Raw genomic sequence first — 13,652 nt, forward strand, 5'->3', positions numbered from 1 at the left:
TTTTTTTTTTTATATCCTACGTACTAATTAAATATGTATTAAATATAAAATACAAATAAATTACTCTTGAGAACATACATCGACGTACATACATATCGGAGTATTCATTGTGAGGTAAGTACCAGTTTAAGTTAATAAAAAAAAAGGGCAAGTGGGCAAGTGGGTGTCGCTCTACTGTATAGGAGGTTACAAGTGTGTCGCTGTAATGGATTGTAATAAATTTGAATTCAATGATATAATATAAAAGTATAAAATATACTATAATATAATAGTATAAAAACGATTATGAGCGAAGACGGTCAGTCAACCTATGATACTATACTAAGTAAATTGATGATCTTAGTGTGAATAAAGTAATTTATATATAACATATTTACGGGGAACCTTATATTAAATTTTCAATCATAACTATAAATGTTGAAGCTACTTAATCCTCCACTATGCGACGCGTGCAATGTACTTTTAACGGTCAACCACGTCATCACAGAATGTCAAAAATACAACATGTATCGAAATCAATACCACATATCAGAACAAATTTGTCAAGCATTAGGACCAAACCCACAAGACGTTAAAAACTTAATTTTATTCTTAAAAAAAACAGAATTGTACAATTTAATTTAATGTAACCATGTAAATGCTAAAATACTAACAATGTAATCTAAAATTCATGTACTAATGGCCTAGTTGTCGATGTATATTTCAGATCAATAAAAAAAAAAAAAAAAAAAAAAAAATATAAATGTTGAAGATTTTATATATTTTTAAATATAAAATCTTTTTTTAAATTTTTTAATTAATTTTAATTCGTCAAAATTTAATCTTTAAATGCTTATAAAAAAAATTGTGCCAATGTATTTTGAACATTTTTTAATAACTCATAGATTACCTTATGTAGAATTTTCTATTAAATTTTTAAGTATTTTGGCTCAGCCAAAAAAAATTAAACGACATTTATAAAAAAAAAATTTAAAAAAATCAAATATTTAAAATGTCTATAAATAGCTGAAAAATCAACGAAATATTTTGAAAAAAAAATCGTGTGATAAAAATGTCACTTTAAACAAGTGGTGGAAGTTTCAAATTTCTACTTCTTATACTTTTTGAATAAAAATAAATATCAAAAATTGTTTGAGACTAAATCGTTGTTTTACGTGATTTCATGAAAGTTTAAATTTCAAACGTTCATAAAAATGTTATCAATTTTGTCAAAAACTGGTTTTGAGTAAAAATTACCGTTTTTCTCCAATTTTTTTTTTGTTTTGCACAACGCGTTCGAAAACTATTGAACAAATCACTTATCCGTAAACAGCTCAAAATAAGTCAAAATATTTTTAAAATGTTATGGCGTGTAGAAAATGCTTATGTAAACTAAACATTCAGTCAAAATTTCATGCATCTGCAGTAATTCGTTTTTTGAATTACAACAAAATAAGAAAATCGCTATACATGAGAACTTCAAATGATCATAAAAATTAATTTTGACTTAAAATATGACTGATAGAATACCCGTACGAAAAACGCAACGTTCAATTATAATTATATAATATGATTATTTTGATATGATATTCAATTAAATTTCATTACATTTTGTAGAATATAATACAATAATATAGATAGCCGTATAAAATAGACGTGCGGGCCGCCGGTTGCTGGTTACATGGTAAATTAAATTAAGGAATTAATTTTACCTTCTTCAAAATAAAATATTTAGTTTATACGTGTTTTAATAATTTTTGAAATTTAATTTTTATATAGTTGTTCATACTTTATTATTCAAAATGAATAAAGCCAAAAGGAGAGACTGGGACACCAAAACTTCTTTACAGCTAATTGATGAGTTTAGGCTACAAGAAGTACTTTGGAATCCAACAAATCAGTATTATTTTTCTAAAAATAAAAAACATGATGCGTGGTGTCACCTAGCAAAACAATTTGATACTGATATAGAAGAAGTGAAATTAAAAGTTCAAAGCATTCAGGGGTCGTATCGTCGGGAAAAAGCCAAAATGAAAAAAAGCCTTGGAACTGGAAAAGGTAATATACTGCATTTACATAATATCGAGGACTTAGTGCACACTTGTTATAAGTCACATATTTGAAATCAACTTAAAAATATATGTGGTTTCTTTTTAATGTACAAGTTGAATTCATGTAATATTCATTCACTTACCTGATGTAATATCATTTTTAAAAAAAATGTATGGACTTATAACAATTACCTTTTGTAAACATATTATAATAGTTTTATAATAATATATAAATTGAAATATTAAACAGTTTAATTTAATTATTTTTTATTTATAGGAGCTAATGAAATATTTCGTTCAAGTTGGTATGGTTATGATGCAATGAGTTTTTTAAAGGAGAGAGATGATTAATTAATTCAGAAAATGTAAGTTTTTGTATATAGGTATAAATAATAAGTAACAAATTAAGTTAATAAGAATCATTGTATATTTTACTTACTTACCAAAATAATATTAATGTCTGAGTACATATTGTAACAATAAGTAACATTCTGTTTTATATAAATACAGTGTATATTTATATCAATCTTTAGTAGGTATTAGTTGTTATAATTACATTTTACATACTTTTATAAATTATTTTTTCCAAACTTAACTTATTTAACTTATTTTTACTAGTTTTATATAAGCTACAAGATATTAACCTAACCTACAGACTCTCATATATACAAATTAAGCATTTTGCCATGGTAAACTTCCATCTGTTAAAAAATAATCTGCAAATTGTTCCCTTATTTCTTGTGCATTAAGAGAAGGTCGGCGAGGTATATTTCTTATAGGTAGTAGTGATGATGCATTTTCCCCTCGTCTCCAACTTCCATGTATTATCTGGCCTTCTTCTTCTCTATCAAAAGTTCCTGGTGGATTGTATATATTTTTAGACGTTTTACTTTGTCGTAAAAAGTTGTGTAGATGAACAATTGCCATGACAACAATTTGGGCTCTTTCGGGTTCCAATAAAAGAGGTTTCCTTAATACTCGAAAAACTGCAGATGAAATTCCAAACACGTTTTCAACAGTTCTTCGAGCACGACTTAAACGGTAATTGAAAACTCTTTCCTGTGACCCTACATCATGTGTCCCAGAATATGGCTTCATAACGTTAGTTGTTAATGCAAATGCTTCATCTGAATGAATCACATATGGCAAGTCAATGTTTTTTCCTGGCAATGGGGGTGGTAAGTTCAAATTCCCTTTTCCGATTTTTCTAAATAGTTCACTATTTTTGAATACACCTCCGTCCGATATCCTTCCTTGACATCCAACGTCGACAAAAAGGAAATTATAATCTGCATCCACTAATGCAAACAGAACAATACTAAAAAAAGACTTATAGTTGTAGAATTCACTACCACTATTAATTGGAGATTGTAAGACTACGTGCTTTCCGTCCATTTCTCCCATACAATTTGGATAATTCCACATTGTTCCAAATCGTTCAGCGATTCTTAGCCATTCATTTGGAGTAGAAGGCATCTAATGAAAATAATTTATTATACTATTAATTTAACTTAAACAGTTTTACATACCTAGATAAAATGTATTGAAAATTAATATAACTTATAAAAATTTTTTAAAAAATACGTCGTTGAAAAATTATTAAAACAAGCTTTTTAAATAGTATCATGATGTTTAGGTGAAATATTTTAATTCATTTTCACAGCTTATAAAAATAAAGCAATATCAATCCGTAACTCCTGTCTTAACGTTTGATAAATTTTATAAGGCAAATGTAAAAATGTGGACAACTGGGTACCTCTCTGATGTATAGTAGTTGTCGAGCATGTCTACCGGGTACGTTATAATATGCTGATCTCAAAAATCGGAGCATTTTACTACCCCAAATGTTGATGAGAAAATTTTTATTTTTAAAAATAATTCGGAAAAAAACAAAAATAAATATAACTTAGGGTTATTATAACTCAGAATCGTATTTTTTATTATCACAGTAACCTACTCAATTATGATGTACACTAAAACCCTACTAGTTCTCGATTGTTTATTAATAAAATTAATAATTAATTTTATTAACTAATGGTTAATCATTTTACATGTATTAATTACAAATATATTTTATTTTCAGCTACAAAATGAAGTTGAAGAAGCTTCTTCTGACTATAGCTACAGATATTATAATGATAACCTTTCGTTGGACATTTCGGAAATACAAGGGCCATCAACACAGCAATTGTCGCCAGCGCAAAATGAAATAGTGCCACTACCCAACAGGAAAGATAGTGTTGATGAAATTATTAGTCCTGGGAATCCAAATCAACCACGAAAGAAGAATATGAAAAACACAACCAATACAATTGATCATAAAATTGATGAAGCGTTCAACATTCTGAAGAGGTCTGCGTCAAGCTTTGAGTCAAATTCATCCGATGCATGTACAACATATGGTGCCCATGTAGCAAACAAAATAAGATCTTATCCGCCACAGACTCGAGCGATCGTCCAACACTATATTAATAACATACTTTTTGACGCGGACATGGGAAGATATGATTACTATTCTGCAAACCCACATATTCTTTTTCAAAATCCAGTACCACAAACAAATCTAAGTTCCTATTACTCGAATACTCATTCGGTTGATATACCAAGGGAGTTTTTATCTGAGTCTACGTCATCTGTATTAGATCTAGGTGATCATCCGACATACCTAGAATTAAATAAAAATATAAATTGCTGGGTACTTGTAAATATCGAGAAAAACAATTGTGTAAAAATAAGAAATTTTATAATGATATATTGCTTGGTAATTTTTTGCATGACACCGACAATATTTAAGTGTGGTAATTTTCTGATTTAAAAATGTATATTCAGAGATTTATCTGTATGAAAGAATTTTTTTTTTTATAGATATTTATTATTTTTATTATTATGAGTTTATGATTGTTAAATTGTTAACCCAAAGGATATTTCAAAAGTTGTTTTTGTTATTCTTTTTTATAATAGGCATGTTTTTAAAAAGTAATCGTTTTTTGTTAATAAATATTGTTTGTTTCTCAGTTTTTAAAGAATGTTGATTAGTTGAATAAATTAATGATATAATTGACTCCAGTTAAAATATATTATACTTTTTATTGAACTTACCTTTACATATGTCTTCAATACTTTAATAAGTGCGCTACAAACTTTTGGAATTATAGTAGAAATTATCTGTTTAGAAATTTTAAACAGATATTGCAAGCTACTATACGAATCTCCTGTAGCGAGAAATCGCAACGTCACTGCTAATCGTATTTGGACTGTAATAGCAAGTCTCATATTAGTATTTTGTTTGTATATAAGTGAGCCAACAAGGCAAATTATTTTTTCAAAATCTTCTGAAGACATTTTGGTGAAATTTTGAAAGTGAAATACATTTACGTCATTTTTAATACTGTTTATCATGTTGGAGCCTCTATCTTCGTTATCTCTATAAATTTGTGACATCCACCATCGTCTTTTACGAACATTTTTTTTCTTTCTTTTTCGCAAGCTCACACATTACAATGAAAGCTGCACTTGCAATTTTTAATTTATCACTCATGATTAAACAACAAAGTAAACTCGATTACATTCTCGCATGGCGTATAGTCTACTACTGAAAAAAGCGCAGGGAAAAATCCGGGATTTGGTCGAATAACCACGCATGGGATGTGTGTGCGACGCACTATGTCCACACAAAAGAATACATTCTTCCACATGCTCATGCGAGCTTGTTCGTGTTCGAAGGTGCTCACATTGTTCGCTACACAATGGGCGCTCGTGTGTACATACCTTAAGAAACCACCGTCTGCCGCATTTTAGTACTGTGTACAGTCACGTCTAACCACGCGTCTATTAATACATTTATTTTGGTTGTCGCGGTCCTGTGAGGAGTCGCGAGGATGAGGTGGTGAAGGGTTTACTGACCACGTGAACACAAAAGAAACAAAAATAAAGAACAAAACACCGATTGTTTGAGGTTTGAACCTGCGTGTTTATTTTGCAGCGTAAATAACGAAAGAGAAAAGAAGAAAAACAATAGGTAACAGAGAACAAACTGTATGCACACTCTGTTAAAAAAAAAAAAGAAACAACGGTCGATGGGTGATGCCACGATATCGGGACACAGGTTGACCATGTCGTATCGGTCGTCGAAAAACTAGTGACATTACAATCCGGTTCACCCAACGGCCGGCTGACGGTTCATGGCGCGGGTGTCGCGCGCCGGCGTCGTCCGTCGTCGATTAGTGGTTTGTTTGAGAAGCGTTCCGCGGCTTTCCGCGTAAAAGGCTATTTGAATTCAAACAGCTATTACGCGGGACCGCGTCATGGTCACTAATAATATTATTATGAATTTCGTTATCTGACATCTATTCTATGGTACACTATTATTTATATATATATATAATATATATATATGTATGTGTGTGTTATACATCTAAAATTATAAACCTATCGAAAACGATCGATTAGATGCACGGTCACGTGCATTAATGATAGTAATTTTGTCAATAAATATTATTCGATTGTACACCGTGTCACTGTACGGTTTACCACATAAAAAACGTATGTTGTATTGTTGTTTGTATTTGTTAACTGTTGTCTGTTTATACCGTCATCGCGAAATATTTGCATTATTTGACCTACATCCCAAAAAAATTAAGCTTATGGACCGTCGTCAAACAGGTATTGACTATTGTATATTCTTGTTTAAATTAATTTTTATATTTTATTAGAAGTAATAAATAAAATGAGTTATGTTTTAAATATATTTTGTTATACCCATTATTGATGATAAATAATATATGTCATGTAATAAGTGTTAGGGTGGTGTGGGGGGCGCAGCCCCCCCACATCTTATATTGACATTAAAAATATTTTGCACCTAGTGAGCTACATCTCTGCGGGCGTGCCTGGTGTGTATAATAATTAATTACCTTTGCCAATAATTATTTTTATATTTACCACACAGTTATTTTTTTCTGTATTTTATACTGTCGTGAATAATGTAATGAATTATATATCCATTAACTTATTTAGCCATGTATCTACTATCTACGTTTATCGTGGAATACTCAAATACGCATAGTGAAAGTCGGATTTACAATAGTTTGTAATTTGTTTATATATTTAAGTACTTTGTTTGGTGGCGAATAGTCATTAGCCAAAATTGTAATCACTAAATTTATTTATTTCAATTACCTACTAACTTTTCAGGTTTCAAAAAAGTATAAAAATACCAAATATTCGGCATTTAATAAAAATTATTTTGTTAATTTATGTTGAAAAAAAAATGAATTAGGCCCCACATAACACAGGTACAACTAATGGATGTACAATATATGATTTATAGATACCATCCAAAACATCTATTAGATATGACTTTAAATCTATATTTATTAGATATCCAATTGATAATATTTATTAGATTATTATGTTATTATTATTAGAATACAAATTGGAAAACTGTGTATATTAAACCTAATCTTTATTTGATAGTCAATAAAATTATTGTAAAAAATATATACGAGTACAGACTAGCTTACAAAGTATATTCTCTTCCATCTGTATATCCTTCTATCCTTCTCACCATTGTGTTCCATCTTCTATTCTTCCTACATCTTTAGCAACACAATCCTCCCATCTTAGGCGAGGTCTACCCAAATGTTGTTTTCCTGATGGGTTGTTTTCGATTACGGTCTTTATTATTGACCCTTGTTTCCTCCATGCTTGTCCTGCCCATTCCAGTCTTCTAACTGAGATTTATTTTGTAAAAAATATGCAGTTTATAAAATATAAATACAGATTACAGGTACCTACATACCTATATAATCAGACTCATTTCATAATCTTAACAATTAAAAAATAGTCATATGCAGTAGAATGCAGTGATATGCATATATATATATATATTAATCTGTATATAATTGGTTAGTTTTTTATTACTGCTATCTAAATTGATCTTACAAATGCATATTTTGAATATTTAGCAATCAGTCAATTTTGGAAATTGTTAGGTATTTTGTACATTTCCTAATGGCTTCTAGTCCTACCTATTTCAAAACTAACTAAGTATTATTGCTGCGTGTATAAAACACAAATTACAAGTCTCAAATTCGTTTGAACTTAACTTTATGGTTTCATTATGGAACTATAAACTTAACTGTGGCCATGCGTTTGCGAGTGAAATTAATCATACCCACATAAGATAATGATAGGTGGTGGCATTGTTCATCGATAGGGAATTTCATGAAGATTTCATTAAAATGGTAAGTTTAATGAATATTAAAGTAGTTATCCAGATTCTTCCCAATAATTGTAAAAATAACATACGCAAATTCGCTTATCAATAATCATGATTTGTTATTTGTTATCAATTTGTATTTCGTGTATAAAATTAAAGATAGTTACTATCATTTTTTTACTATATTTTTATCTATTTTCTATGGTTACTATCACCATAGAACAATACGGACTAAGAATATATAGTCCGTGGACCGTCCAAGGTTTATAGATGATAAACCTTTATCTAAAAACCCATCCCGGCACAGAATGTGATTTAAAGGCGCAGGTTTGCTACACTTGTTTGCGAACTGGTGCTGCCAGAAAAAGATAATTCACATTAGTCTACCCTTTTGGTGACACTGGATTAAAAAAAAATATTGATTTCGGATAAAATACGGTTTGGAAGAAATATTTTTCGTCGAGAAAAAGTTTCGGGTAAAATATTTTTCGGATAAAAAACGTTTCGGTTAAAATATTTTCGACTAATATATTTTCGGCTTAGTTATTTTCGTGCATAATATTTTTTGATAAAATATTTTTCGTGTATTTTACTTTCATATTTAATAATTTTCGGATAAAATACGTTTCTATTAAAATATTTTTCGGATAAAATTATTTTCGTAAATTTATTTTTCGGATAATATATTTTCGGGCATAATATAGCCTCTCCTATTTTTTAATAAGCAACATGATTTTAATCAAAGTAATGATTAATACAATATATATTATATCATATATACGGATTTGATATTATTTTATTATACTACAAATTTACATTAAGCAATCGACAACAGTTAGCCGCCGCACTTGTTGTTTCTACTTTCGTCAATTCTAAGAATCAAAACGGGTGACATTTATCTAAAATGCACATTGCCAATAATCAGTTTTTATTACGTAGATGTCCCCAGCCCCACCCAATAAAAATTTTAACATTTTTTTCAACTCAACATTTAGCAGTCAATTAGCAACAATTTGCAAGACTATTTTCACAATTTGCAAGCCTTTAGTTGAATCATAAAATAAAAAAAGTAAGGGTGGGGCTGGGGACATGTGTTTCCCGCCCACCCATATCATCGAAAACACATTTTTAAATTTTTCTTGAACCATCATTTAGCAGCCAATTAGCAACGATTTGCAAGGTAGTTGTCGAAATTTTCAAACCAATATTTCGTCTGTTATACGCGTTTCCGAAATTTGCACATGTCGCCAGCCCCACCCCGTACCGATATAATGCGATTTTTGACTTTGGATTCATTCAGATTTTTTATAAAGTTAATTTGATATAATATACTTGGTGAATTTACTGGGCATTTAAAATTTCATCAGATCTTAATTGTTACGACGCAAAAATGTACGAACATTGGCAATTAAGAATCTACTTTTTATAATATTTTTTTTTTTAATTAATTGTATTTTTATGTTTTAATTTATATTTTTCCTTACGACCATGATTAAGTACTTCATTGCAGTATTTTGTTCACTACATTTTCTAACTTACACCCTAATGCCATTATTATGTGAACTTAATATAAATGTTGTCACTAAATTTAAGTGATTATAGTACGTTCAACAATTACCACTCATTACATTCCTTTTTACATTCCAACTCTGTCTACTTCCTTCAGCCATAATCACCCCACGCACAGGATGCTTAGGTTGGCCAATCAACTGTGATCTACATTCACGTCATTGTATCTCATGTATTTTGTTTAAATTATTTCTTATGTTCATTTACCTAGTCTAGTTTGTACTTAATTCTGTGTTGCCACCCATCTTATTTTAAAAAGTGTATACTGTATACCATTCTATAAAAGCCATTCGGCGTGAATCTTATAATAAATAAATAAATAAATTACCTTTTGCCTTTTGTTAAGAAATTCATACCTTACTAGATAATACGCTTAGATCGTTATTTTTTTTACTTCCTGTTGATTTTCATTACATATTTTATTAAGAGTCTATCTTTAAATCAATTATGATTTAATAAACGTTTTCATGATTATATTTATCACACAACCTTGTTTTTTGTGAAATATGTAGGTATACAAATTAAATAATATTTAATTTCTTAATCTAAATACGTATGTCGTATATATTTTTAAGTTACTTATACATTTATTATAAATTTATAACCATAATAGTTATTTATGAATGTTGTACTCGTACACTACCGTATAAATACGCCTTGTCTGTAGTCAAATGTTATTTTGGTAAATGTTGTTTTTCTTAGTGGTTCTAAAAATAAAATATTGCTTATAAATCGACTAGACATTAATAACTGCTTATTATAATAATACTGTTATCAATATTAATTATATATCGATGTTTGTAGAATACTCATTTTGGTGAAACAATCATTTTAAAGTTATCAGTGATGTTTTCGATTTTTTGTAAACAATTATTTAGGAATTGTCACTTGTGATTAATTCCATTTTAAGTCCGTTTTAATTCCGTTCAGTATTTACAAGAATATACAATTGTTTTCTTCCAATTACATTTTAATTTAAATTATCAGTGCGGTGTGCATATTTTGTGCATCATAAAAGGACGAAAGCCAGCTATTTCTCTGCATGTTGTTGTAGAAACAGTGCTCCAGTTTAAAGACAGTCACCATTACCGATAATGGTGAAAAAAGTAAGTGAAAAGTATTATATAAATAATTTAATTTACTATACTCGTACGTAAGACATACCTCACTAGTAATTAATTTTCTTTTCCTATTTGGTGTGTTTTTTTTAATTAATTAATTAAAATCGAACGTAGTAGCGTAAAGAAGAAACCAAAATATTATGTACAAATTTACTGAACAAAATATATTAATATTGATTACCCGTTGGCTGTTACTTGTTAGTTAATACATATGACATTACACAGCAGACCGTACGTAGCGAGAGCTCGTCGAAAACAATAAATATTTGTGTGTAGTGTACAAGGTACAGTGTTGTAAAGTATTTAAGCAAAAGTATTCAAATACATTTTTCCGTATTGAATACTTTTTTTAATACTTTTTATTTTGAATTAAATAAAATTTTTTTTATGTTTGAAGATTATTTAAAATACTTTATAATAGATAGTATTTGGGTGGTATTTTAAATACTTAAATACTTATTTATAATACTTTAAATACTTATTTTTTAAAACACTGGTAGTGTACTAGTGTGTGTCAGGCAATTGTGTCTTTTTTATTTACGCCTCATTGAGGTATTTTCGCCTTACAGGTCCGAACGGGTTTTATCGCCACGGTGTTTCTAACGAATCTAGACGTGATCGTCTAGTTATACTGGGATATGCCTGGGTGGGGCGAAACAGGCAGTGCAGTTTTGAAAGGCTATTAAAAAAAAAACTACGCAACTTACAGAAATTATATTTATTTAATTTTTTTCAGTACATCATGCCGTTTTATATATCAAGTTTTAAAAATGACATCAGAAAGATGATGGCCGCCAGCAGCGATACACTGATGAAGGCGATTTCTGAAATTTTCTGCCGCATTTTGACACATTTCGACTGGTATAGCGCCAATTTCCTCCCTAATTCGGTCTTTGAGTTCTTCCAACGTGTGAGGCCGATGTTTAAAAACCTTTTCCTTCAGGTAGCCCCACAAGAAAAAATCACAAATGCTCAAGTCTGGTGAGCGCGCAGGCCACCTCAAATCACCCCTCAGAGAGACGAGATGTGTAGGGAACATCTGTCGCAGCTTCGTCATTGAAACTCGAGCAGTATGTGCTGTAGCCCCGTCCTGTTGGAACCAGATGTCCCCCATATTTGTTTCTTCCATTAACTCTTCCAATTGAGGTTCAAAAAAATTGTCCAACATGGAAACGTAACGTTCAGCGTTGACAGTTACGGTTTGTCCATTCTCCTCAAAAAAATAAGGCCCAATCACCCCAAATTTTGAAATCGCACACCACACGGTCACTTTTGGAGAGTGAAGAGGTGTCTCGTGAATTTGCCGTGGATTATTTTCTGCCCAATAGCGAAAATTTTGCTTATTCACCGCCCCACTGAGATGAAAGTGAGCCTCGTCACTACTGAAAAATGTTGACCTCACATGGATCCGGTTCAACATTTCTTGTGAGCAATTCATGCGATTTTCATAGTCGGGTGGACTCAACTCTTGGACAATCATAATTTTGTAGGGGTGGAAGAATAAGTCTTGGTGCAAAATCCTCCTTACTGACCGATTAGAAATGCCCAATGCAATTGAATGTTTCCGGGCAGAACGCGTAGGCGACTGCACAAAAGCTTCACTCACTCTTATCAAATTTTCAGGTGTTCTTACCGTTTTGGGTCTTCCTGAACCTCTAAGTCTTAGTGTAGATCCAGTTTCTTCAAATGTACGCACCCAATTCGCGATAACATTACGGTGAGGGACGGTATCATGACGCGCAAGGTTAAACTGCAGCCGGAACGCTCGCTGAGTTGCGACGAACGATCGACCATTTTCAAAAAATGTACGGACGGCAAAGCCACGTTGTTCACCAGACCAAACCATGGTAATGACTAATAACGGCATGGCCTGCCCGACGAAATGAAACCACCATAATCGTACTATCCCCACCACACGTGAAGTACCAACCTTTCAAAACTGCACTGTTTGATTTGCCCCACCCAGTATAATTTTATTTATAAATGGGTAAATATTATCGCGGTATAGAATATCGATGTACTGCTATATTCAAGGCCATATTTAGGAGAAGCACTGGGTACAACTGCCCCGGGCGCCAAAATTTTATTGTCAGAAATTTGTTTACTTGTGAATTATTAAAATAGTATAGTTTTAATTATTTTAATAACAGTATTATATAATATAATTTAGTATAATAGTATTATATTATATGTATATAGTGTTATGCTGTTTGAAATTTTTTCAATTAATATTAATTTGCATAGTTTTATATAATTTCATTTTATTTATTCATGAAGTACCTACTTAAATATGTTAAAAAAACAACTTATATCATGAATTATAAGCTGCAAGGTTTAAGTGAGATATATTAAAATGTATATTTGTGAAGAGAGGATCAAGGAATTACTAAACAATATTTTTAAAAAAAGCACATATTGTAAAACAAATATTCTTTTCTGTGCTCAAAATCTAAAAGAATAATGAGGATCTATCTCTCATATTTCCGTGGGTAAATCACGTAAAAACACGTGAAAACTGTGAATATTAATTACTAATTATTATATTTTATATTATTTTCAATTTAATCAATAAATTTAATTCAGTTTTCGACAAAATCAATTTTGTTTTTTGGGTGTAACTCAAAGAAAAATATTCGTAAATACATGAAATTTTCACGGTTTATGAACACTGCCAATATCTATATATGGTAACTTTTTAATTTTTTGACCTAC

At 30.3% G+C, this 13,652-nt stretch overlaps 1 protein-coding gene and 1 pseudogene across 1 annotated transcript; one reads left to right on the plus strand and one right to left on the minus strand.

Moving 5' to 3' along the window:
- Positions 1-5,066, plus strand: LOC132944620 (uncharacterized; annotated as a pseudogene).
- A 6,631-nt stretch (positions 5,067-11,697) lies between these two features.
- On the minus strand, positions 11,698-12,786 carry LOC132944624 (uncharacterized). The gene has a single exon (XM_061014080.1). It carries the CDS (start codon positions 12,784-12,786, stop codon positions 11,698-11,700), a length of 1,089 nt encoding a protein of 362 aa, XP_060870063.1.
- Between the last annotated feature and the right edge of the window lie 866 nt (positions 12,787-13,652).

This window comes from Metopolophium dirhodum, chromosome 1, assembly GCF_019925205.1.
Source record: "Metopolophium dirhodum isolate CAU chromosome 1, ASM1992520v1, whole genome shotgun sequence".
NCBI classification, from domain to species: domain Eukaryota; kingdom Metazoa; phylum Arthropoda; class Insecta; order Hemiptera; family Aphididae; genus Metopolophium; species Metopolophium dirhodum.

Bases quoted from the DNA above. Each gene is read 5' to 3' on its own strand.
- LOC132944624 (XM_061014080.1), bottom strand. From the start codon at position 12,786: ATGGTTTGGTCTGGTGAACAACGTGGCTTTGCCGTCCGTACATTTTTT.